We start from the raw sequence: 26,573 nt of genomic DNA, 5'->3' as shown, positions 1-26,573 counted from the left end.
GCAATTTTGCTTGGGGACTTGCAGAGGCAGTCCTTGAGCGCATTTAGTCTTTTGGTCTTGGCTTGGAGACAGTTTAACCGTTTGTCTCTGAGCACGAGGCCTGGGGACACTTTGAGTACAGTTCTTGGGCAGAGAGCTTGAGAGCATTTTGGCTTCTGAGCAGAGGCTTGGGAGCATTTCAGTTTCTAAGCAGAAGCTTGGGAGCATTTCTGGTTGCCTGAGCAGAGGCTTGGGAGACCCCCTTAGTTGCAGTTTCCGGGCAGAGGCTTGGGAACACTTTTTGGTTTTCTGAGCGCATAGGCTTGGGAGACCCCTGAGCTTTGGTTTTCCGAGTATAGGCTTGGGAGACCCCTGAGCTTTGGCTTCTAGGCAGAGGCTTGGGAGCACTGAGCGTTTTTGGTTCTTGGGCTTAGAGAGCTTGAGGGCACCCTCTGAGCCAGTAAACTTTTCCTGGTCCCGTGGCTTGTAGGCAAGCTTAAAACGGGAATAGGAATTTTTCCTTCTCCCCCGGTGGAGAAGAACAGAGTGTAGGACCCTTAAAAATACCCTTGTGAACCTAAAAGTAGGACCTTAAAACCCCCTGGTAAAAACCCTTGAGGACCTGAGGGAAGGATAAACCTCCCAAAAGGAACATAGAGAGGAAGAAGTTGTTAAAACCCTTGAGCAGCTTTAATCGCCCCACCCCGGGTGTCGCTGGTCCACTCTTTAACCTCCCCCGAGATCAGCCTTAAACTAAAAAGTAAAATGTACCGGGCAGCCCCCACCGTGCCCCGCCTGGAGAAGTGGCTAGTTAAGAAGGGAGATTGCCCCTGGGAAGCCGGTTCCTTCAAGGGACCTGACCCGCTCCAAATAGTTAGAAGCGCCTTCCAGGATTTTTGCGAGAAGGAGAAACCCAGGTCAAGTAAGAAGGATAGGTATGGAGCTTGGGCACTTTTCACCGCCCTACAGGACAGCGTGTCCCTAATTAATAAGCTACAGATAGCTCAGGAAGAACAGGAACAGGAGATAGAAAAGCTAAGGAGAGAAAAGAAGGAACATGAGGAAAAAGCAGCCGAGTGGCGTTCAGAACGCGTTAACTTCATGCTGGAGAAGCAGGGACTAGCCGCTGCCCTCCAGGACGCCCAGCACAAGGCTGAAGTAGCCACCGCTCGTGCCGATATGGCTGAGCGCGCAGTAATTGAAGGACAAGAGAAAATTGCCAAATTAACCCATGCTGCCCAGTTCATGGCAGAGCAGAAAGTTGCAAAGATAGCCGCAGCAGACCACTCCGCTTGTAAGAGGGAGCTAGAGGCCCTAAAACAGCACCTGGGAATGCAGCAGGCCGTAATTTCCGCCGTGCATCCCGCAGCCCTCTTGGCCCTCCCCGAAGGTAGTACCGACCACTGGTCACCTCCTTCGCCCCAGCCCGAGGAAGCTCCACAGCCCCTCCATCCGATAGCTACCAAAGAAATTGTCACCACAGACGATGATGGCAGGAAGACAGACCGAATAGTTAAGGAGACCCGCAATTGGAGGCCCGATGAGCTCCAAGCCATAGCGGACCGCATGGGACCCCTGAATCGAGACTCAGCTATACAATGGTTTGCACACGTGACCATGTCACAGCCCTCCGCCAGTGGCTCCGATGTAGCTCAGCTGGCTCGCCATTGTGCCAGCCCCGAAATAGTCACCTCCCTCAACGCATATATTTCTAACCGGAGACTAGCCACTCGCAGTCAGTATGGTGCCATGAAAGAGTTGTGCGCCTTCCTGTGGCCCACCAAGAGTTTAAAAGCCCTGTATATTGCAGAGTCTCAAAAACCCGGAGAGGATCCAGAGGCATATTTAGCCAGGAAACAGCTCCTAGCCGAACTAGCAGACGAGGTAGATTTAGATTTGAGCGACATGCCGGACTTCGACGACTTAGAATTCAGGAGGGCAGTCATAGATGGACTCAACAGCACCACTCGCCTAGCCCTAGCAGGAGTCGAGCCCGGGAGCATTACATGGGGAGAGCTGGAATCCCGCATCAGGAGCATTGCTGGCCTGTTGCGAGAGACCGGCGCCATCCGCCATGTGAAGTCCCCGGCCTCGCGTAGAAAGGAAAGCGAGCCGATTAGTGCAGTTACCTATGCCAATCATGGCCCCCACTCTCAGTACCGACCACAGGGACGCAGCCCGTATCCGGAGGCAAGGGGAGGAATCCTGAGGGGAAGGAGCAGTAGCTTTAACCGGGGAAGAGGACCGAGGGACTACCGTCCGGGAGTTTCCTTTGCGCCTACCCCGAGTTACAGTTCCTCCTCCCAGCCGGGACCCCACGAGCCCCGACTACAGGATGCACCCATAGCCCCTTCTCACTCGCGAGCATCGCACCCGTACCACCATCAGGTCTACCCGCCTCCAGATCAGTCTAATGCTTGGGGAGCATCGCAGGGCGACCACGAGGGCTACCGGGACCGCGGCAGCACGCCCCAGTCCAGGGACTCCCTCCGTTGGGAACTATGGATGCGCCTCAAAAACATTGGAGCGAACATGGAGCTCTTCGACGGAAAGCCCACGTCCGTTCTAATGAAGGCGATCATGGAATGGGAAGACCAGCAGCAGCCCCCAGTACCTCCGTCGGCGCCCCCTTTGCCGCCGGACCCTCCCTTCTCGAATCCCCCGATAGCTGCGGTTCGGGAACGCCCGAGCCCCAACAACCCCTTTAGAGGAAGCGCCGCTTCCACCGATCAGGGTGCAGGATCAGAATAGGGTTGCCCCGAGTCCCAGTCTCCCTCCGTGGGCATAGTTGCCAAACTAAAGCCGGACACATGGGGGAGACCGACAGTGAAGGCAGGGATCGGGACTCCCGGGGAAAAGAAGAAGCCTGCCACCCTCCTCATAGATACCGGAGCTTCACTTAATATACTCCGGCCCACCTTAGTCACAAAGGGCACCCAGACCCCCACTACCATGCAGCTCGCCGGTTTTGGGGGCGGCACGCAGGAATCCCCGGTCTGGCAGGATATCCCCCTCTCCGTTGGGAACCTGGCCACCCGGATTTCGGCGTGCGCAAACCGGGGAGAAGACGATGGACTTTTGGGCATGCCATTCTTCCGTGCCGAGGGACTGACCATTGACTTAGCGAACGGGCTCCTGTGGCGCATCCCGGGAGGCCCAGACTTTGTTAATGCGGTCCATCGATGCGCAGCCCTCAAGGCCCCCCTTCCTCTCGCCCCCATCACAGGAGACCCCTGGGCTCAGGACTTTCCCGAAGTGTGGGTGACAGACAAGGCCGAGTGTGGGATAGTGAAGGGCGCCTGCGTCCTGATTGAAGGAAAGGACCCCCCTCCCCAACGACAGTACAAGTACCCAGCGGAAGCTGAGGCAGGGATAGCCAAAACTATAGAAGGACTCCTTGAGTGGGACGTCATACTCCCGATGCAGTCCATCTGCAACGCCCCATTGTGGCCAGTTCTAAAAGCAGATGGAGTGACCTGGAGAATGACGGTCGACTTCCGTGCCCTGAATGCCACCACCCCTCCAGTTGCCCCGGTTGTGGCCAAGTATAATGAGATCCTAACGGCCATTGCCGCTGGGTCCCGGTTCTACTCGGTGATAGACCTGGCCAATGCTTTCCACTCCATCCGGTTGCATGAGTCTTGCTGGTACAAGTTCGCGTTCACTTTCCGCGGCCAGCAATACGCATTCAAGCGGACCCCCCAGGGATTCCACTCCAGCCCCAGCATTTGTCATGCTCATGTAGTTCAGATGTGGGAACGCCTCCAACCCTCCTCGAGGCCCCACGTACTGAGCTACGTGGATGACATTTTGGTCCACGCCCCCACGGAAGAATTAGCCCGCCAAATCACCAGGGAAGTCCTGGAACTCCTCCGCGAGACTGGGTTCAAGGCTAGCAGGGAAAAGGCCCAATTGGTTCAGACCAGCGTCAAGTACCTGGGTCTGACCCTGGGACCCGAGGGTCGCACCCCGGACGCCCAGCGAATGGAGGTCATTTCCAAGCTGCCTGCACCCACCGATGTCCCCTCCCTCAGAGCCCTTCTAGGAACTTTTAACTTCTCCCGAGACTTCATCGAGTCCTTTGCAGACAAAGCTCGCCCCCTTTATGCTCTCCTCAAGAAGAACACTCCCTGGGAGTGGGGACCGGAGCAACAGACAGCCTTAGCCGAGCTAAAGCGCAGTCTGGCCGCAGCCCCGGCCCTAGCCCATCCAGATGTTACCCAGCCCTTCTTTATCCAGTTAGCAGTATCAGACAAGAGCATAGGAGCCACGCTCACCCAGCAGCAAGCAGGAACCGCTAGAGTAGTAGCCTATGCCTCTCGCAACCTAACCGCAGTAGAAACTAAGTTTAGCCCATGCGAGAAGACATGCCTTGCTCTGGTTTGGAGTCTGACCCATTGGGAATTTATCATAGGAGGTTCACGTACAATAGTTCAAACCACTCACACGCCCCTCAAATATATCCTGTCGGGAAAGATACAAGACGGACAAGTTTCAAACGCTCGCATAGCCCAGTGGACCCTGGCCCTGGTCAACCGCGGAGTAGAATTCAAAAAGGAAACCACTGAGCCACCAGCCCCCTATGGCCTATTGGTAACCGGGACCGAGCACGAGTGCCCCCTGGACCCGCCACCACAGGTTGTCTGGCCAGTCACTTGGGGAGTCCCGCTAGAGGAAGCCCGACAGAACGGCTTCACATGCTGGTTCTGTGACGGCTCCTCCTTTCACGTTGGAGGCTCCCCTCGGACAGGCTACGGCGCCGTGCGAGTGAGCGACGCCCATACCCTCAAAGGTCCAGCCCGTCCCCATTCCAGCCAAGCGGCTGAGGTGCAAGCGCTTCTGGCGGTGCTTGAGTTTGAGCCCCCAGAAAGCCCACTTGCCATTTACACAGACTCGGATTGGACGGCCAAAGCCGCCACGGTCTGGCTCCCGGTGTGGCAGAATCAGGGGTGGAGAGCTAGCGATGGGAAACCCGTAGCCCACCTACAGCTATGGCAGCAAGTAGCAGCACTCCTCCAGTCTCGCTCAGGCCCAACGCAGGTGACCCATGTCAAGGGACACCAGAAGACGAACTCAGAGACCGCTTATTGGAATGACCAGGCAGACCTTGCAGCCAAGGCAGCCGCCACTGAAAGTGCTCCCCCACCGGAACTAGCCACCGATTGTCCCCTCCGCCCTGTCACCACTCGGGCACAAGCCCGCAGCCAAGCTCAGGGAACCGCAGGAACACTAGACCTAGCACAACTGCAGCTATCTGACCCAGAAATAACTGACCTCCTAACCGCAGGAAGGGATCAGACAGGAAGACTCATGATCAGAGAAGAGGAAGGCATAGTTTGGGCAGTAGATGCAGCCGGCGAACGCCATTGGGTAGTACCATTGGAAGTTAGGGCTGACTTAATTCAGTTTGTCCACGAGCAGGGACACCGAGGCAAGGATCTGACTCTGGAAAGGGTAAAAGAGGTTGGTTGGTGGCCTGGCATGCGCACCGAAGTAGCGCAATGGGTAGACAACTGTCTGTCCTGCGCTATGGTTAATGCAGACCCCACCGGACCTAGAGCTCCCCTCCAGCATCAGAGAATTGATGGACCCTGGGCTCGCATACAGATTGACTTTATCGGCCCCCTTCCCCCCACTGCTCGTGGCAATCGCTACTGCCTCACTGTCATAGACCCCTTTAGCAAATGGGTCGAAGCGTTTCCGTGCAAGCGCAACAATGCAGCCACCACAGCCAAACTACTGTTCAACAATGTCTTTTCAAGATGGGGCATTGTGCGAGTCATGGACTCCGATTTAGGCTCACACTTTATCGGAGAAGTTACACAGGAGCTTTGTAAAGCACTAGGCATCCAGCAACGGTTCCACATAGCCGGCCACCCTCAAGCTTCAGGCGCCATAGAAAGAACCAACCGGACCCTCAAGGAGGCTCTCCGCAAGATGGTTCGCTCCTCCGGGAGAGACTGGGATGAAAAACTCCCCATAATCCTAATGGCCATTAGAGGCACTACCGCAGTTCACGGGCTCACACCCCATATGGTAATGACAGGGCGAAGAATGCAACTCCCGGAAGCCTTCTGGCTAGATACGCAGCTCCCTTCCGACATGCAGCCTGTAGTGATTAATGATGCTTGGGTCCAGGACCTGCTCTCATCCATACACGCCATCCACATGCAAGTGGCCCAGAAGTTGGGCACAGCTCAGAAGGATATGGACCGCAAATTGGGATGGGTCAGGAACCCCAGGCAGTGGGAAGAAGGACAGCTCGTTCTGTACAGGAAGTTTTCGCAAAAGGCGCACTCACTAGCAGCCAAGTGGCAAGGCCCAGTCCCTATCACAAAAAGAGTCTCCCCAGCTGTCTATCAGGTAGCCATCCAGAGAAGGACAGGAGGAACGTGGCTAAAATACTTTCATGCCTCTCAGTTAAAAGAATGGAAAGGGAAGCCGCTGCAAACCGCCCCTCCTGTGTACGACCCTGGGGGAACCTCCACCAGTCCAGCCCCCCTCTGCCCAGTGATTCGCCAGATATCCCTCCACCCTGGGCCAGAGATACCGTGTGTCCCCTTAGACCAGACCTTTGTAGCTTTAGAATAAAAGAAATAGTAGAATATGTAGATATCGGTGTAAATGTTAAAAGTTTTTCCAATTCTATTCTTTAACTTCATTAGGCGGGCCCCACAGTTGGGACCCTTGGGGAAGACACGGCAACCAAAGCCAAATAGGACCACCACCGAGAGTGATTCTTAATTGGATTGTAAGCCGCATGTTCGGAAAAAAATTGCACAGGCAAAAGAGATTTGCTGTGTGTGAAAGTGGTTGGAGAGGCTTTAGCCCAAAAGTGAACGCGTTTCCAATATTGGAGACACACCAATAAAGGTGATCTCTGTATTTGAAAACATTTCACCCGCCGTGCTGGTGAAGATCCCGCATCTACGTAGATTCGGGGTCTCACCTGCCAGACCCACGCTTTCGCATGATGGTCGGCTTTGGCTTTGAGGGCCGTGCCTCCCCTGGAAAAGGATCCCCAAATAGCCCAACATCCCTCTTTTACTAATGCTCATGTTCGTCATGGTGAGTTGCTATACGGCGCCACCATCTAGTACGCTTTAGTGCAAAGGTAAAAGACCCGCCAGTATTTTATAAATATGTGCCCTCTGGAATATGTTATTGGGGTGCGTTCGCCACGCACAAGGGGCAGCATGCCTCATTTACATAGCCAGGATCCCCCGCGCCAAGATGACCCCCGAACAACCCAGACCCAGTGGCGCCGACAGATCTCGGCCGCCTCCGCCGCTTTTCGATAAACGCCGCCGAGCGCCTTCGGCTCCACTTCGGCCCTTTCCGCCAGCAGCCGCCCGCCCCACGTAATCTTTTCCCTTGCCCGTACCATACAAGGGAAAAGAAGGGGGGGAGACATATTGAAGTTATAGTGAAGCCCTGCCAGGCCTCCCAAGTAAGGGCAACCCAAAAGTACCCCACACCCGTATGCCTCTTGCTCCGTGTATTTTTCTTTTGGCTCAGTGCATTTTTTTTCTTTTGCTCAGTGTATTTTTCTTTTTGCCCAGTGTACCTTTTTTTTTGAAACCAGAAGATGGGGCCTCCCGAGGGAGTCCCTCCAAAAATTGGTTGTCCTGCAAACATATGACGAAAGCCCATTTTTGAAAATTAAAGCGAGGGTCCCCGTCTGCAGCAACCCTTATAGTTAATGGAAGCCGCTCTTTAGTTTTTTTTCCATTTTAGAACGGCAAGGCCAGGCCGAGCTAGACCGACAGCTCTCAGCCCGCAAAATAAAAGCAGCTCGCCGCCAAGCAAGGGGCACCTGAAGGTCACATAGCCTAGGCACCCAGAGACCCTTGGAGCGAGTTTGCATAATCCCGCCTAACGCACAGCCGACCCTTGCTCGACGTAAAGACGTTTCCCCTCTGAAATATACACGCTATAGAAAGAAACCTTCGCACAGGAGTTCCCCAGAGCAACAAGCTGGAAGGCTCGCTTAGTGCTCCGGGACTTCTCGTTCGAGCCCCAATCAGTAAGAGTGCTGGCAGAAAAACACCCTTCTTTTTCCCCGCTTTACTTCATTCATTTTTGCTGCAAGAAACTCACGGAACCTGTACTTATATCCGCAGGTCTCCCCAGGATATTTTCACCACAAAAGGAAAAAGAAGGCCAGGAGATGAGGCACCTGGCTACTCTGTGTTTGCTTGTGCTGACAGGCACCCTAATAGAGGGACGCCCGTCCAAATTAATGCCCTACCCCCATTGGAGATGCATCAATACCCTGGCAGGGAACGAAATGATGGTCTGCAAAGTTGTGCAGCAGAGCAATATGACCACCCCCACGGATCGCACTAACTTCCGCAGTTGTGAAGAGCAGTGGATCCAACCCCCAGAGCTTGTTATTTTATGTGTAGGAGTAAAAACTCTGTCTCAAGAACTAGTATGTTACTCGCCTACTGATACAGTGTCACCACTCGCTCCGATTCCTTGTATGTTTCTTCCCCGTATCAGGCCAGCCCCCACCGCAGTCCCGGTGGTAGACAGATATACCACCCCTGCCAACTTCGAAACCTCGCCATTTGTCACTGAGGCTTTCGGACCATACTGTGAAGTTATTTTAGTGTCGGCCGCAGTATGGAAGGCAGGAGACCCCTTTAGAATGACCATCCTACTAGGCACCACTGCCACTGAAACTGCATCTGTCACTATCACGCCCCCTTCAGGCGCAGTTCTCTCCTTTGCTATAGAACGCTGGGAGAACCTGACCTGGATTGTAAAAGAGGAAGACCTAGCCAAACATGGCCCACCCGATTGGATTCTGGTTCAACAGACGCCCGAATGCCAAACCAAGCCCCTAGTAGAGAAATTTCACCGGCTTGGGCTGCTCTTTGTAAACTTGACTCACGAACCAGGCAATTATTCCCTGCTGATCCGGACCCAGGAGACCCACACCATCCAAATTGACCCATTGATTGCTAGCAATGAACAATTAAGCCAAGGCGGCACGCATATAGTGGGCTCCCATGTTTTGAAAACTGACATTCGAGAGAGAGTTCTAGTCCGCCCGCAAATGTCTGTAAAAGAGATCCGCATAGACTTAGCTGAGCTAAATGTAACCCAGAGGCTGCCGCAGTGCGCTCCCTATCTGGAGGCCGGTAGCGAGGGTTGGAATGCATGGCTACAACTGTGGATCGATCCCTCTCCCTCTCTCTCGCGTGCCAGACGAAGCATTGCCGACTGGACTGCTCCTGCAGCCGGAGGCTTAGCAATCATGGATTCGGTCAATATTGAGACTCTCGCTAATAAGTTTGCCCATGTCACGACTAGCATCTCCGACTTAGGTAAACCGGTGGTGCAGTCCCTAAATTCCATTTCGAATGGGCAACACGAGATCAGCTCCATTTTAGTTAACTGGGAGAGTCAAATTGAAAGAGATTTTTCTCTGCTGCTCAAAGGAACACAGTCTTTGGAACGCAACATGTCAATAGCCATGGCATGTGTGCAAGCCCAACAATTAAATCAGGCTGTGGCCATGGGGCTAATTCGGCAAGCCACGGACGGGCACTTGCCCCTGGAAATTAAAAGATTGATTATGCCCAAATTGTCACCCATAGAACTGGAGCTTGAATCCTGGTGGTCTCTTGTAAATTCCTCATTCTCACCGACCACCCAGGAGCTTAAATTATTTTTATTAACGGCCAGTGCGCACGAGTCATTCCATGTGTATCCAGTTGTGCCTCTGGGACTCCAAGTCAGCGACACCGAAGTCCTCTACGCCCGCCACCCCGACCATTGGGCCCGCTTCACCCCGACCGGATGGCAGCTCGTCAGCCTCCAAGGGTGCCAGCATCGAGACCAGACCGGCTTCATTTGCCAAGACCAAGCCTTTGCACCGCATCACCCCTGTGTAGCCCCGCAAGTCGACGCCCTCAATGAGTGCCCTTTCGAGGTCGTCCGGGAGAACAGCTCCGCTGTGGTCTACCTTGGGAAAGGATGTGCCTGCGTGCGAACGGCCTGCGACTTTGTGATCCTGAACTCGTTCCAGCTTAAGCCCGTGATCCCGGGAGTCAACCGCTGCTTCTGCAACCTGTCTTCGGTGGCAGCCTGCGACTTCACCTACACGGTACCGGTCTGGACCCAAGAAGAGATCCTGGTGGCACCCTCCATCTATCGCCATGTGAAGCCCATTCCCCTTGGCATCGGTCTGGAGCTAATCCACGAGCTCCTGGCACACCCGCAGCTCCACCGCACCCTCCAGAGCATCCAGAGGGACGGGGACACCACTGCTTTGGTTGTGTCCCACAACGGAAAGGAGATTTTGGATCTTGTCCAGCGGATTAAGACCACCGGCGAGCATTCGTGGTGGGAAACCCTCTTTGGCTGGAGCCCCACTGCCACTGGAATTTACAATTTGGCGTTGCACCCGATCGTTGTGATTTTGGCCTTTCAAGTTTTATTATGTGCCTCATTACTTTATTTGGGCTGTTGGAGCCGCCGACAGCTCCAGCAACTCCAACTATCCTACCGTCTGGATCATTACAATCCAGACCTCCTCTTGCCCTAATGGTTATTCTTGGCGCCCTCCTTTAACCCTTGTTTGTTTTATTGCTTGTGCCGGTATGAACTATGATTATGTTTATTACTATGTGTACGGATCCTGCACTGGCCCCATGGACGCTCTGCTGCCGGACACCGCTCCGAGGCCCTCTTGTGGACTAGGGGGGGACGTGTTTCTCTGCCTCCCAGCCCACGGCCTGCCTACGAACGACCGCCAGCAGCGCCACTTCCATGAGGACTAGAACTGTGTGTCTGAAGCCCTTCTCGCCGCCTGCCGACCCTGCTCTGCGGATTGACACAGACAGCAAGGGGGGGGTGGAAGTGTGTTTTGGAGCACATGAACTAAGCTTGCTTGTTCTTGTAAATATGCAACCCAGTCCAGCAGCTGTACTGCGGACTGAGCCGTCTGTGATCTTTGTGCCCTATTGTTTTATGAATTTCTTTGCATTGCTTCTTATGAATTTTAACTCCCATGAATTTAGCCCCGGACTAGTCTCTCTCTCTATCTATTGCAAGTGCGCCCATGAACTTTATCCCTATGAATTTGATTTTAACCCTAGGAATTGCCTTTTTAACCCGACTCCCTCCGCCGAGGTAATTCTAGCATATCCATTATTTTATGAATTTGGTTTTAACCGGGACCCCTCCGGAACGGTCTCTTTTAAAGGTTATGTTATTTCTGATTTTAAGCTCGATGAATTTGGTTTTAATCTGACTATATGAGTTGGTCTTTTAATTGCAGAGTTTATTTTTCTGACCCCCTATGAGCCCTTCCGCCGCTCACCCCTCATGAATTGTTTCCACGCACTTGCTTTTACTCTTGCTGCTTTTATTGGTTTTAACCTCCCGAATCATTGCTTTTAATCCTATATATTTATGTATTTATGGTTTTAATTATCTATGAGTTGTTCAACCCTTGATGAATTGATCTATGCCTTGCTTGCACACTTCACTTTCATCCTCTATGAATTGCTTTTACTCTTACATTCATGAATTGTACCCATGAATTGTCTTTGCCTTTAATCCTATGCTTACGAATTATGAATTGCCCCTGGTTTTAGTGTATCAATCCACCATGAATTACGGACCTCCAGTTATGAATTGATCTATGTACGCAAAATATGAATTATTTCTGCTTGTATACATGAATTGCTATTACCTATGAATTATTACTATTTATTCTGACGGTTGCACTTAGCACACCCCCTGGTGTGAACCCAGAGACCTGCAGCCCATTGGCTGATCTAAATTGCACTTATTCGGTTAGGTGGTTCTCCAAACTAAATTTTTGAGTGACGCCTCCTCCCCCTTCCCTTCCCACTCCTTCTTCGCTCGAAGCTCGACCACCGGACATTGCCGACCACCTCGCCTTTGAAGTCAAGTTCGGAGACCCGCGCGCCTGACGTCCCGGGGTCTCCGAGGGGGGGAATTGTTGCCAAGTAGGCCCCCTCCCCTGCTTTGAAGCCTGCTATGAACTGTGCTAAAGTTTCCTGCGTTGCTGTTTTACTGCTACACCCAAAGACTGCTGTGCACGTGTGTGTATTCTGATACACGTGTCAGCTTCCTGCCTGCGTGTCAATTACCCTGCTGCAATAGACTGTGTAGTTTACTGACTCCATGTTTGGATAACTGCACAAAGGACTCTCTTTCTGGGCAGCCCTGCCCTGACCTGTATCTGGACTTCCAAGTGTGTGTTTGGACTCTGTTACAAGTGTGCCCCGTGCCTGCATTGCCATCTGCCACGGACCGTGCCTGTTCCCTGCTTTGGACTGTGTTTTAAAGTGTTGTTCCCCCTGCCTCCATGGAAGCCTGCCTCATATGGGCCCAAGCCGCTGCTAGCAGCCGGGCGCCTGCCGGGGAAACCTCCAGCGAGCCTGGCTAGGCGCTCCCTGGTCAGTTCCCGCCTGGAGCCTCCCGCGAGCCGGTCGCCGAGCCTGCCCTCGCTACCGGGCAGCCGGCTATCCAGCCCCAGCTATGCCCAGCCGGCATCCATGTTCTCAGGCAGCCAGAAGACCCTGGGAAGAAGACTGCTTTGAGAAGCCATTTCGGTGAAGCGGGCACACCACGTCCGCAGCGAGAGCCCCTCGCCCTGCTCTGCATATCTTAGGAGCCGCCCCGGAGAAGAGCTAAGTGCTGACCATCCCAAGCACTTAGAGAATGCATCTCAAAGGAACCTCCGCATTCCAGAAGCTGATGACATCAGGACAAGCCCTGTCCGCTGGAACATCCTTTCAGCCCACTTGGATTTCCCCCTCCCTCTTTTGTCCCCTCTTCCTGAGGTGTCACTTATCACAATCTGATTACCAAAGTGGCCCATCCAAGCCATTCAGTAGCCCATTAGACCCTTTGTTTTAATCTGTGAGAACCACCAAGTACAGCACCAGCCCCAGGGTACGTTTTGGGGTATTTAAGCTGGTCTCCCAGACCACTCGGTGCTTAGGCCATTCCTATCCAGACTTCCTTGCTGTCCGTCTGTGGTCCCAGTGCTGGCATTGGGCCACCCTCGCTGCTGTGTCTCTGCTTCGCTCCAGGATAAGTGAGTATTTCCCCTATCATCGTTGGGAACCAGCTAATGCGAACGTCTCTGTATTTCCTACTCTGTATTTCTTAGACCTTGTATGTTCTCTGTATGATTGTGCAAGCTAGGCTTACGCTACACTCAATACACGTGTTTGAACCTTACTCCTTGTCTGCCTCTTTTTCACTAGAGTGTCTGGGATCGGGACCTCCGTAAACATAGGTTATGATCCTCGCTTAATATTAATAGTTACAGACTGCTACAGCTAATTCCCCATTATAATAAAAGAGCAGTTCTGGTAACATGGTGCCTAAAAGAAAGTAAATATAGGCACCAGGTAAGCTTCAAAAGGGAGGATATTGGGGCTAGATCTCCTTCAACCTTTCCGCCTAAGACTTAGTCTCCAGACCACCACCACCCCATCATTTTTGTTGCCCTCCTTTCGACATACTGGGGGGAGATGGTCCATCAGGTATCTGGTGACTCTTCAAATCTGGTGACTGTTCCCAATATTTTCTCATTATTAGGACTCCAAATATGTACAGGGAAATCTCTAGCAATGTGAGATTGTGTCAGAGCCATTCTATGAAGGCTGGAAGAGACTTCCGCACATACAAGATCAGTCCTAATGGCTGTTCCTGACTCTGTTTTGGAACCCAGAACTGCAGTTCTCAAAATCAAGATATTTTTGTCACCCCCCCCCCCAATAAACCAAAGCAAAGCAAAACAGTACTCTCCTCGTGGTTTCATTCCTGTCGAGATGAGGAGACAAGAAACCTCTTCAAGTTACTGGAGGGTTATCGAGTTTATACATATAGCACTATTTCTCAGGGACAGTGTCAGCTGTGGCAAGGCTGGGCGGCTGCCAGGGGTTGTGGTTTCTTGTGTGCCCCACTGCTGCTTACTCCCCACTCACACATCTCCTCTTGTGCTTGCTCTTCCACTGCCTGTGAGTGCTTTGCCACCCTGCTTCCAGCTGCCTAGCGCTGCTGGAGAAGGGCTTGTGGGTGGCGCACAAAGCATCAGCATAGGGGGAGCTGAACAATCGCTGCCCAGCCCCCCCCCAAAGAAACTCTGGAACCAGCTCTGTCTATATTTATTGGGTAAAAAAGGGAAAGGTAGTCCTCTGTGCAAGCACCAAGTTGTTACTGACCCATAGGGGGACGTTGCATCACAACATTTTCTTCGCAGACGTTTTGTTACGGGGTGGTTTGCCATTGCCTCCCCAGTCATCTACACTTTACCCCCAGGGAACTGGGTACTCCTTTTACCAACCTCGGATGGAAGGCTGCGTTAACCTTGAGCCGCCTATCTGGACCCGGCTTCTGCCAGGATCGAATTCAGGTCGTGAGCAGAGCTTGGGCTTACCACTCTGTGCCATGGGGCTCTTATTGAGGACAGCGAAATCAGGCTCTCTGTGCTTGTTAAACCTATGGAGTGCACATAAGTAAATGACTGAGCGTCACAAACGTGAGAAAGGAGAGAGAGAGAAATCAGTGACCAATCTATGGGAGAGCACCAAGGTCACACAAAGGAGGCCTTTGGAGGTCTACAAAATGTTCAGCAGAGAGGGCCAAAAACAAACAAACAAACAAACATGTCCTTTTGTTTGCAGGATCTGAGCAAGCCTGTTAATCTCAGGATGTTTTGGAGGTCTTTCATTTATAGGATCTCCATAGGTTGGAGGTGACTTGACGGCACATAACACACACACAAGATCTCACACAAGATCTACTGGGTAGTGGCCCAGTAGAAAGTGGATAGTACCGGCGGCACCACCAGCTTTGGGTTGTTAGGTTATATTTGATCTCATTTGGAGGAGAGAGAGAGAGAGAGAGAGAGAGAGAGAAAGAATTAGATTAGGACTGGGAACCACAAGTTTAAATTGCCACACAGCTGCACTGTCTTTCTGCATAACTTGTCTCATAACGTGGAGAGAGGAAGAATCAGGCACATTACTCTGAGCTCCTTGCAAGAAGGGCGGGGTATAAAATGAGACAAACACTCTGACTCCAGATACACTGTAAGAAAGGATTCCTTTGCTTTTAATAGTTGTGCAGAAAAGGTAATTTTAGCAGGTGCAGCTTCTCCAATAACAATTTACAGCCTTTACATAATCATTTACATAATCAGACAGGAGCCCCATCTTCCAATGCATTTGGTAATCCTAGAGAAAATCAGTCCCCTGAGAAGAAAGACAGGCATAGAGATGAAACGGTGGGTTCCACATTGTAAACTGATGGTGGGTCTCATCTGTACATCTTGACTGCATTTCTGTCTCTTCATACTCCAAGGCACATAAGGCAGTGCATGTGGTTCTCCCATCCCCATTTTATTCACATGGCAACTTTGTGTAAAATATATGAAGGACCCTGGCTCAATGCATGCAGAAGGTCCCAAGTGCAACGCCCGGTGTCTCCAGTTAAAAGGATCAGCTAGCAGGTGATAAGAAAGCCCTCCACCTGAGACCCCGGAGAGCAACTATCAGTCTGAGTAGGCAACACTTTCCTTGATGGACAGAGGGTCTGACTCAGCATAAGGCATTTTTGGGTGGTCCGTAACTCTGACAGTGACTGGCCCAAGAAAGCCTGAGTTGCACGAATATCCATACCACATCCATAACACATTCGTGGTTGTGATGGGAAGAGAGAATTGGTGGATAAGTAATTTTTTTGTGGCATGCAAAATGTAGCCATTTTCAATGGCAACAATAACTCTGTATATTGTTTCTCAGCTACATTTCTATGCGGCCGATATAGTCTGTTTAAGTAGATGCATACTTTGTGCTGATGCCTTAAAATAGTGACTTTTTAATATAAATATTAATGACAATAACAACAATGATAATCATAATGAGGATAATAATCCTTGTTTAAATCTGTTAATTTGCCATTGGCAGATTTTAAAACTTTTGGACGAATTTGGAAGTGTAAGGCAGCCGCGACGAGAGCTTAAAATAAGAAGAGTAAAATGAGGACACTTCCAGATTAAGTTTCACACTTTTTTTATTACAGCACAAGTTACCATTTGGAAAAGACTCCCTCACTGAGCCCAATCATCACCTTATCCGAAGCCAAGAAGGAATCTTCCCATTGGTCAGGATCGCTGACAGTCCAGGGAGTGGGTGGATGGGTTGTCTTTCCCCACGTTAAGTGGGTCATCCAACTGATTTAAAGGATCAGGATTGGGGTATTCCTTGCTGGCTGATACCTCTGAGAGCAGGAGGTTGGATTCCACGCATCTTTTCTGTTAACAGAGGAGCTTTCCTCCATCACAAGCAGCCCGCCCACAGACAGAAGGGATTCCTGCATCAGCAGAAAGCTCCCCATGAGTGAGGAAAGCACCACCATTAGCAGAACAGATCCACGGGATCGGATCCAAGATGACACAACACTGCCTGAATCGCTGATCTCTTCTGATGTCCTGTGCTATAGTTTGCAATATCAAAAATCACAGCATCAAAGAACAAATGTATCTGTATGGGGAAAGTACAGTGGAGTAACAACAGCAGTTAGCACATAAGGAACCTTTGCTTTAAGGACTGGATGGATTCAGTTAACTACACATCCTTGCTGATGTCTGGGCTTGAACTTGTAGGTGGTCATGACTAGAGATGGGCACAAACAGCAATACGAACTTTAAAAAGGCCACGAACAGCCCAATCTGCTGTTCCCGAACAAGCTGTTTGTGAGGCCCCATTCTAAATGAACTCTAAATGAACAGGTGGTCATTGCAAGCCTCATTCGTTGCTGTTCGTCAAGCCAGTCTGGCACCTGCAATCAATTCCCTTGGCAACCGGAGGCAAGGACTGCCTGAACTCTGTCTGAACTCCTGCTGTTGCCCTGGAAACCCCAATCTAAGACCAATTTAGCTTGATAGGCAGGTCTTCCTTTCAAGTGTGGAGCTCCACATTTGTTACAAGGAAGCAAAGAGCAGGGGGGGGAGGGGGGCTCCCAGCTCTGGTTTTGCAGACAGTGAGGGAGAGACAGTTGCTGTTGGCATTTTGTGAGAGAGACAGGGAGAGTGCATTGGAGCTTGAATTTTCTTTGTGTGTGGTGGAATAGGGATATACCCCTTCAGGTTCCAGGGCTGCTGCCAGGCTCTGGGCCAAGCTATTATTTATTACTGGTACCTTTCCTGCCGCCTGCTCAGGTAGGGTTTCTGGGAGTGGTGTGGTAGGGATCTTGATGGCTGGAGGAGGGCCTGTTGGCCTCCACAAACAACGAACAATGAACATGTTCATGACAGGATCATGTTCCTCAGTGTTCGTTGTTCGTGGATGGCAATGAACAATGAACACCATGTTCGGGTTTTTTTCTGTTCATGCCCATGTCTAGTCATGACATGGAAACCTGAGAGATGCCCGGAGAGGAGTTTAGCCAGTGCCTCATCACCAAAGTCTGAACAAAAGCAGGAACTGCAGAGGTGGAACAATAACAACTTTCTGCACCAGTACTGCCTGACCCCATAAAAGAGTCCAGATCAGGTCTTCTCTTGGGTTAAAAAAACCTGGAGCCTCACGTTTCCAGGCTATATAAAGCCTCATCTTCAGTTACCTACATGCTGGGCCAAGGCCCTACATAGTGAGATGTGTCACTTTTGACAGGCCTGAGTCCTTTTTCACAAAGAACACAACAGTTGGGTCCCTTTGAAAACATGGGAGGGGACATTCTGGCTCTCCATGCCATCCAAGGATGCGCTTCTCGCTTTCCCTAACAATTTTTGAATTGAAAAGCAGCCACTGGGGGCTGCAATCAGAAGTGCAGGAGGGTGAGGGAGTGGCGAGCTAATAACCCCTTCCCTGCCATCCATTTTAGCCGTGTAGAATCACACAAATGGTGGGGGTGGGGGGAGAAAAGATACAGGACACCATGCCATTTCTCCTGTGGACATATAAAATAGCTTGAGGGAGGGAAGGAGAGCTCTTAAAAAGAACCACTGATAAAGGGTTATCTCCTATTTCTAGACTGCATCCTCCAATAAGGAAAGCAAATTTAGGGAAAGAAACACAGAACTCTGTGTGAGGCATAATTTGCCCCCAAGAGGCCATTTCTCTGTGTCAAGAGAATCCTTTGCTTCGTGGCTGACCTTTTATGCCCCATGAATAACAGATATAATATACCCTTTTTAAAGAGCGCTACGAATGTCCGTGGTGCTCTCATCTCTTTTTTACCAATAACACTGTCATAGTGAATATCCCTGGCGTTCCCAGCTGGAAGCTCGGATTGAGGGGTGTTTTCTTCAGAAGCACAGTCCGGGTTCCTGGGGGAACAGAAATCTGAAACCCAAATCTCTCGTGACTAAGCCCAGTACTCAATGTACTACAATGATTTAATGTTGTAAACCGCTTTGAGCATTTTCAGTAGAGGCTGGGGGCCTACAAATTAGTACAGGCCAACCCCATTCCCCCCCAAATCTCCCCTTCTGGGACTCTGTAAACTCTCAGGGACACGAACAGGCTGATTTTTTTTACCCTCCACCAATTTCCCTTTTATCTCTTAGCTGTTGTCCCTTCTGGAACATGCTCAATTCTCCTTAGGTTCCCCTCCATTTCTTTACATCATATTTTTCTTCACACCTGGGGAATCCGTAACACAGAGACCTCTACCTTATCTGTGGTAACCTGTTTATGGGGCTTTCATTGCTCTACAGGGTCTACTAGCTCACTATTCGTTAGAGTGAGAAGTCATTTAGGAGTTCACGCACACACAGATGCACTCCCTCTCTGTGTGTGATCCAGGCTATCCCAGAGATTGTCACAAGATGGTAGCCTGAGATAATCAGCCTCTCTTTGTAGAGTTTTTGTCACTGTTGCTCAGCTTGTATCATTTCTGCATAAGCCAAAGGAAATTGTAAAAGCTCCCCACTACAAACAACAATCCAGATACTTACAGGTGGGTAGTTGTGTTGGTCTGTAGTAGAAGAGCAAGATTTGGGTCTAGCAGCACCTTAAAACAACAACAATAACAAAAAAAAAACTAACTAGATTTCCAGGGTATGAGCTTTGGGGAGCACTGACTCTCAGACGCTCACACGCTGGAAATCTAGTTGGTGTTTAAGGTGCTACTGGGCTCATATCTTGCAATCCTTATACTGTTTACACAGATAAACGTGATTTGAGTACCCCCCCCACACACATATTTTTATCCCAAGGTCCCCCCCCCCATCCTGCAACCCAACTGAGTAATTAAGACACATAAGCCAATTAGATATTTGTGACCTAAGTAATTACTATTGTGGAATATCTGAATACACACTTTGTCTCAACACCACGCATATATGCACACGTGCACACAAACACATACACACACACACACTTAAGCACAGAGAAAAGCCATCTCTGAGTCCTAAAACAGGACTACCATAAAAGAGGATTGTCAGAACGCACTGGCAAGATGACTGCTGTGAACCCATGAAGATCTGCGACGCCAGTTCCCCAGCCCTTTCCCAAGCTACCGCCCAGCGCATCTATGAAGTCTTTGGCTGCAGGTTCCCAGCCTTCCCCTTGCCTTATCTGCCTTTCACCCACTTCTCTGCTGGCTTCTTATCCACTGGTACCATTGGGCAGGACTAGCATAGGACTGCTTATGCAGGGAATGAAAAAGGAGGAGGAGGAGCCTGCTTCTTCCCGTAAGAAAAACAGAGAGACTTATTTGAGATGGGATCTGGCTTAAGTTTCCAGACACATATCTTAAAACGTGTGAGCAGGGTATGCTGAAAATGGAAAAAAATGTAGGAGTGATTTTTTTTTAATCCTAACATGTCACTGTATGCCAGAATGACCCCCTTCCTGTATCCCAAAATGTCCCTTGGAAATGTTTTCCATGGACTATGCTTTGAGTTCCCCACTCATTGCCCTCAGGAATGTAAATTTCAACTCTTCTGGCTCTGCGTTCTGGTGGGTGCCAACAGACTATGTGACAGCAAAGGCAAACGCATTCTGAAAGTATTGAGATTTTGCTCCTCGGTAGTATATCCAGGGACAGCAAGACGCCTCAAAACCCATACCACCCACCCCGCCCTCGGAAATGTCCCTCAAAGGTGCGCCCTCAACGTTATCCAGCGGGGCTATTTTATTCAACTCCTCCACAGAGCATCGAATGTGCCAGGATCAAAATCCAAGCCCCCAGGCTTGAAAACTTGGCTCCATAAGACTGGCCAGGGCAGGCTCTCAGGTGTGCTGCAAAATGGGCAAGAGACTGAGCAGTATTTCCCTGGCAACAAAGTGGGGCTTGTTCTCCAAGTCGCTAAAGGATGCAGAAAACACATGTCAACAACGGCCTTTTCCATACCTAATGGTGGCTGGAAATTAGCAGGCAGGCATTTCTTGGTCCGCTGAACAAAACAGCAGCACAGTTTTAGAAAGCGGGCCGGGTTGGGGGGGGGGCTAACACTCCCTCCCCATAACACGCACGGGCTCTCCAGAAAAAAGCTACAAGGAAGATTGATTCATAAATGCAGCATTCGAAGCACATGAATAACGGTGTTGTGTGCCGTAGCATCTACACTGCAGTTTCCCCACAAAGATGCCATTAGCATGTGCTATTTTTATTTTAAATGCAGAACGGTAAAGAGAGCAAACCATATTCAATCTCACACAATCCCTTCTTGCAACAACCTTGCTTGCATCTGTGCAAGAAAAACAGCCCCCTCCAAAAGAGAGAGAGAGAGAGAGAGAGAGAGAGAGAGAGAGAGAGAGAGAGAGAGAGAGAGAGAGAGAACTCTCACAAACATGCATACCAAAATGAGAAACAGAACACAGTGTGTCCAACACGCACCTCTCCCTGTGAAATGAACTGCAAATGTCAAATCCTCATCTCAGACAACAGAAAATCATCCAAGGTTTGGAATTTGGACAGATTCTTCCTGCAAATCTAGGAAGGCAAACACATCCTACCCAGCCCTAGTTTGCATCCCCTTTCCCCTTATGAACTAGGACCTCTGCTGAAACAAAGACTAAGGAAAAGGAGATCTAATTCCATAGCTTCATCCTTAGAAATGTCTTGCCGCTGCAGCTGTCGGGGTGTGTGTGTGTCTGTGTGCATGCATGTGTGCGTCTGAGTAACAGCAAGAGGGACTTAAAGTATTTTCCATTTCATCAGAGAACATATATTCCTTTACTGGTTCACTAAAATGTTGGTTTGATGCCCACCCCTTTTTCCATTTGCCCATGTCTGCGAAGCACGGCGCAGGCATACAATCATGAACAGCTTACGACACGCAGTGAGCGCGCGGTGCCTCTGCATGCTGTAGCTACATACTGCTGGGCTGGAAGGAAAGGATTCGCGCTGTCTCTCTCTGTTTCTCTTTCTGCTCTAAGCATCTTCTAACAAGCCAAGCGAACCAGGAATGGGGGAATAAAGCCATCTTTAGCCGGTCCGGTCAGTGAAGGAACTGTATGCTGCGTCAGTGGAGTAAAAAGGTTGTTGCGGGTCTTCTCCAATGATGGACATTAAAGAGACTGTCAAATCCTGGGGAGCTGTTAAGTAAAGAGTTTTTTTGGAAGGGGCTTCTTTCTTTCATTTTTTCCCCCTCCTCTCTCACTCCCCACGTCACAGTATTAACTGCAGAGGAAAAAAAGGACAGAGGGGAGAGAGAAAAGGAAGGAAGATCAACCCTTATGCCCATACTTCTGAAACTTGAAGGTCTTGGGAGTCAGTTTAAAAATCAGGAAGGGGAAAAAAAAACTAGCTGGACATGCCTCTTGCCCTTTGAGACGGAGCAAAGTGAGACATTGTGTGCCTGCCAACCTCGCAGAAAGCCGAAAAGAGACAGAATTGGTAGCAACAGAGAGCTCCTTTTTAGCCCTGCATATAATTAAGTCCAAACACAAAGGAAGCCGCTGAATGGAGGCTGTCACTCTCTGGAAAAGGGTGGGTAAGCCACTTTTTAATTTCATTCTTTCATGAAGAGAGAGAGATTTTTTTTTAATTGTTCTTTCCTTTGATGCAGCATCTAACATGGACAAAATCCTTCGTACCTTTTGAATGCGTCTGAACTTTAATGCTGTACAGATTTCTGCATGCTGTTTTTTTTTTAAAAGAAACCCCAAAGTGAAATATTCGGCCCCCATGCTACTCCTGTTTTTCCCTGGCCCCCGCCCCCTTACCCCCCGTTTTATATATGATATGATGTAGAATTCGAACGGCAAGGAAACTGATGAACAAAAGATTCAATGGACATTCTCAAGCGCCTTTGGGAATATTCTTGCTAATGGATTTCCTTCTTATTGGTGTCTGTTTAAACTGGCTGCTAAGGAAGCCCCCGGGGTTGATCCTGTGCACACTGGCTCTCTTTTTCAAAATGCTTCCAGCCGTGAATAGTGGGTGCCCGCTGCTCTGTCGGTGCGAGGGCAGGCTTTTGTACTGTGAGTCGCTGAATTTCACAGAGATGCCGCACAACCTGTCGGGCGTGATGGGCTTGTCGTTGCGGTACAACAGCCTTTCCGAGCTGCATGACGGACAGTTCACAGGGTTAATGCAACTCACGTGGCTCTATCTGGATCACAATCACATTTGCTCAGTGGAGGGAAATGCCTTTCAAAAGCTGCGGAGAGTTAAAGAACTCACTCTGAGTTCGAACAAAATCACCCAACTGCCCAACACCACCTTCCGGCCCATGCCAAACTTGCGCAGTGTGGATTTATCCTACAATAACCTGCAGGCTTTGGAGCCCGACCTGTTCCACGGGCTGCGGAAGCTGACGACTTTGCACATGCGATCCAATGCCATTAAGTTTGTGCCCGTTCGGATCTTCCAGGACTGTCGCAGCCTGAAGTTTCTCGACATCGGATACAATCAGTTGAAAAGCCTGGCTCGAAACTCTTTTGCAGGCTTGTTTAAACTCTCTGAGTTGCATCTTGAGCACAATGACTTGGTGAAAGTGAACTTGGCCCATTTCCCAAGGCTTATTGCTCTTCACTCCCTTTGCCTACGGAGGAATAAAGTCACTATCGTGGTGAATTCCTTGGACTGGATATGGAATTTAGAAAAACTGGACCTCTCGGGCAATGAGATTGAATACATTGAACCGCATGTTTTCGAAAGCGTACCTCACCTCCAGTCCCTGCAGCTGGATTCCAACCGGCTCACCTACATTCACTCGAGAATCCTCAACTCCTGGAAATCCCTTACTAGCGTCAGCCTTTCTGCCAATGTCTGGGATTGTGGCCGCAACATTTGCGCCTTGGCCTCTTGGCTGAGCAACTTTAAGGGCCGCTATGACAGCAACTTGCTCTGTGCCACCCCTGAGTATGCACAGGGAGAGGATGTCTTGGATGCAGTCTATGCTTTTCACTTATGCGAAGACGCAACGGACCTGACGACTGAGGGTAACCTCCAGTCGGCTGTAGCAAACAACAGTGACCAAATGTTCAGCTACAGCCCTGCCACTGTGAACTACGATGTGCAGGACACAGAAGGGGATAGAACGACAAATGCTGTCACGGTAACTATGCCCAACGAGAACAGTGAGAACGCTGTTCAGATTCACAAAGTGGTAACGGGGACCATGGCCCTCATCTTCTCTTTCCTCATAGTGGTTTTGGTGTTGTACGTTTCATGGAAGTGTTTCCCCGCCAGCCTTAGGCAACTGAGGCAGTGTTTTGTGACACAGCGTAGAAAGCAGAAACAAAAACAGACCATGCATCAAATGGCTGCGATGTCAGCCCAGGAGTATTATGTTGATTACAAACCCAATCACATTGAGGGAGCTCTGGTGATCATTAATGAGTATGGATCCTGTACTTGCCACCAGCAGCCAGCGAGGGAATGTGAGGTGTGATTTTATCCTTTTCCAGTGGGGGACTGGAAAGAGTGTGAAACCAAATAGCAATGGGCAAAGCAAAAGACAGTCGGAGCAGGGCTGACTGTTGCTTACGCGGTGCCCTTTCTTGCTGAAATTGTTAAAAACAGGAGCTGTTCCCCCTGAAAAGACTTGAAATTTTAGCTTTACTGTGGCTTAAAAACCTTCAAGACAGTCAACTTTAAAAAAAATAAAGATATTTCCTATAACAGCTCTCTTGAAAGATCTGTTAATATTCAGAACAAATCTCAGTGTAAAAAAGAAAGAAAAGTACCAACTATTGATTCTTTTTGTAAAATGACAACAAAAAATATGTTTAAAATAAAAGGAAAATAGCATTTACAGTTTTTTTAGACTGGTGTACGTTACATGAACTGTCAACCACCTATAATGTGGAGTATGTGTGTGTGTGTGTGTGTCTGTGTGTACGCGCACGCGTGCGCTGGAGGGAGATGATCTGATTTCTCATACCCCCCCCCCAAGCAGAATAAAGTATCAAAACCTTGGTTCCGATCAAGCCATGCAAAAGCAAAGGTTTAAATCAATGTTTGGCTTCTTGGTTTTGTAATGTAGTGGCCGGATTTGCCCTGTTGCTGTTGAATTTTAAAATATGGCACTGAAAATCCAGTTCTCAATATGGTACCTGTAACATCTGTGCATAGTAGAATGAGGGTCTGGTATGGCCAGGGATGCTACAAAGTACTACTCTTTCCCCCTGTCAACACTGCAGAAGGTTTATACCTTGCTTTAGGTGGCACAGAAATGCAGTTCCTTTCAACTTGCTGCGATACTGCCCCCTCCTCCAATTGCCGGCCTGGGGCAAGGGGGAGGAGGAAAAAAATCTGCCAAAGATTGCTATTTTCTACTGTCCCTTTGGTACACCTGCCCCCTGAATGGGATCAAGTGTTCTCCCCTTTCCCCTTTCCAGAGTTCTAATTTAGTGACCCCCCCACCCCTCCCCTACAGAGCCCAGATGAAAAGGGAGTGGAGGCCACATTCCCATTTGTGGTGGGAAAAGCTGTCTCTGTGTGTGGCTCTGGAGGTTTTGTGTAATGAAGCAAACCACTTTGGGATACGAGGCATGCCTCCGATTGCCACTGCAAGCCACTAAGGGGGAAAAGGCATCTTGTGGAGGGCCAGGCCTTGGCCAAGGTGATGGGTGGGGGGAGCGGCGTTTGCTCACTGGTGGTATAACTGCGATTAAGGACAAACGCCCAAACTAAGGCCATTTTTGACCAATTTCTGTACCCTGTTTTAAGTGACTGCCTTATGTTGTTCTCCCTCTTCTATATTTTGAGCTTGCCACTTCCAGTATGTGGCCAGCCTGCTAACTACTTTAAAACATGATGTAGGCCTATGCATTCTACCTGTGGATTTATTTTAAAAAAAACATGAAACAACAGACAGGTGCATATATCTGTCTTTCTAGACATCAACAAACAGCTTAGCATCTGAGTTAAGTGGATGGATGGAAGATTTTGTTAAAAAAAAAAAGTCTTTAAAAAAACCCATCATGGTTCACCGGTATTTCATGAGTGTTGGTATTGGAGGAGGTAGAAGCAAATGCCATGGAATTAGTTTATATTTAATTAACTTAAAATGTCACTGCTTTGAAGCAAATAAATGTATGAAGCAGGCAACTGACACCTGCTGGAAGAAGCTGGGGGGGGGGGGAGGTTCATAAAAATGCAGAGGAGGAATGAAGCAAGCTAGGCTTTACCTCCCCCCACCCCTGCAGTTGCAGGCAAAAAAGCTCTGTTTTGTCAAGCCAGGGTTTATCTCGAGGAGAAATTTCACAAGTTTCTTCTCCCAGGCAAAAGGACAGGCTCCCCCTTTAAAGGAGAAATGTTTACTGTCTGGCCACTTTTGCTGTACTGACATATTGCAAGCTAAATTGAACCAGAGACCACTGAGTGATGGATACGGCTTCTTAGGTTAGGAGAGGGCATGGCATATTCCTCACTGCCCAGCCCCACCCCAAAGCAAATGTGTTTGTTCCAAAGCCTGCTACACTTCAAGTTAAGGGTCTTGGCATTTACTCAGATGATAAGAGCCTGGAATGATTCCGGAGCAGAGCTGGCAAAGTAGCTGTCACTCGCCACCAACAGCTGCAAGGGCTTGGTCTGGAAGCATTGCGATACAGAGGGTAAAACTCCCAATGAATAAAGACGGACCAAGCCTCCCCAGGGTTTCTGAAACATCACAACCTTTTAGAAACAGGAATCTCCTCAATGAAATGCTCAGTTAAGACAAAATCATGCAGATTTGACTCGTGAGGCACTTCACTTGACCCTGCCTGGAAAACAGCTTGAGAAAATAGCTCTCAAGCGCTCAAGAGATTCGTGTTTTTTGGTCCAAATTTCACACTGATGCCTTCTTGCACGATATTTTCTGCAGAAGGGTCATACAGCTTTTCTAGGTGCAAAACCTGAGAGTCTCCATATATGTGCCAATCACATAATGCCCCCAACCCCACCATTCCCCATCAATTGTAGACATCTGATTAGCTCACTGTCTCCTGTTGCTATGTGAATAGACTGCTGAAGGTGGCAAAATTTTCACCAGCTTTCATGCATGCATAAGGGTGTTTGGAACGAGGTAGCTTTGTTGTAAATTTACAGGACACAGGCAGTGGAACTTGAAGGCTCTGAAATAAATACAGGGCACAGCTGTATACGCATGGTGTATACATATAACTATACATATGATGGATACATAGGAA

The 26,573-nt window shown here is 49.6% G+C and overlaps 2 protein-coding genes across 2 annotated transcripts in view; one reads left to right on the top strand and one right to left on the bottom strand.

The window, feature by feature from the left end:
• CTNNA2 (catenin alpha 2) overlaps window positions 1-26,573 on the bottom strand; it is a 678,629-nt gene that overhangs the window by 262,074 nt on the left and 389,982 nt on the right. Inside the window, exon 9 of the mRNA XM_054989920.1 lies at window positions 24,928-24,948. Within this exon, the coding sequence (XP_054845895.1) occupies window positions 24,928-24,948 (21 nt within the window). The remainder of the gene's footprint in view (window positions 1-24,927; window positions 24,949-26,573) is intronic.
• Window positions 22,262-23,830, top strand: LRRTM1 (leucine rich repeat transmembrane neuronal 1). Its single transcript, XM_054989921.1, has one exon. The coding sequence runs from the start codon at window positions 22,262-22,264 to the stop codon at window positions 23,828-23,830; it is 1,569 nt and encodes a 522-aa protein (XP_054845896.1).

Source organism: Eublepharis macularius, chromosome 10 (assembly GCF_028583425.1).
Source record: "Eublepharis macularius isolate TG4126 chromosome 10, MPM_Emac_v1.0, whole genome shotgun sequence".
NCBI lineage: Eukaryota > Metazoa > Chordata > Lepidosauria > Squamata > Eublepharidae > Eublepharis > Eublepharis macularius.
Note: the sequence above shows the minus strand (reverse complement) of the source record. Positions and strands in the feature narration are given on the sequence as shown.

Excerpts from the sequence above, each read along its gene's own strand:
- LRRTM1 (XM_054989921.1), top strand. The coding sequence starts at position 22,262 with ATGGATTTCCTTCTTATTGGTGTCTGTTTAAACTGGCTGCTAAGGAAG.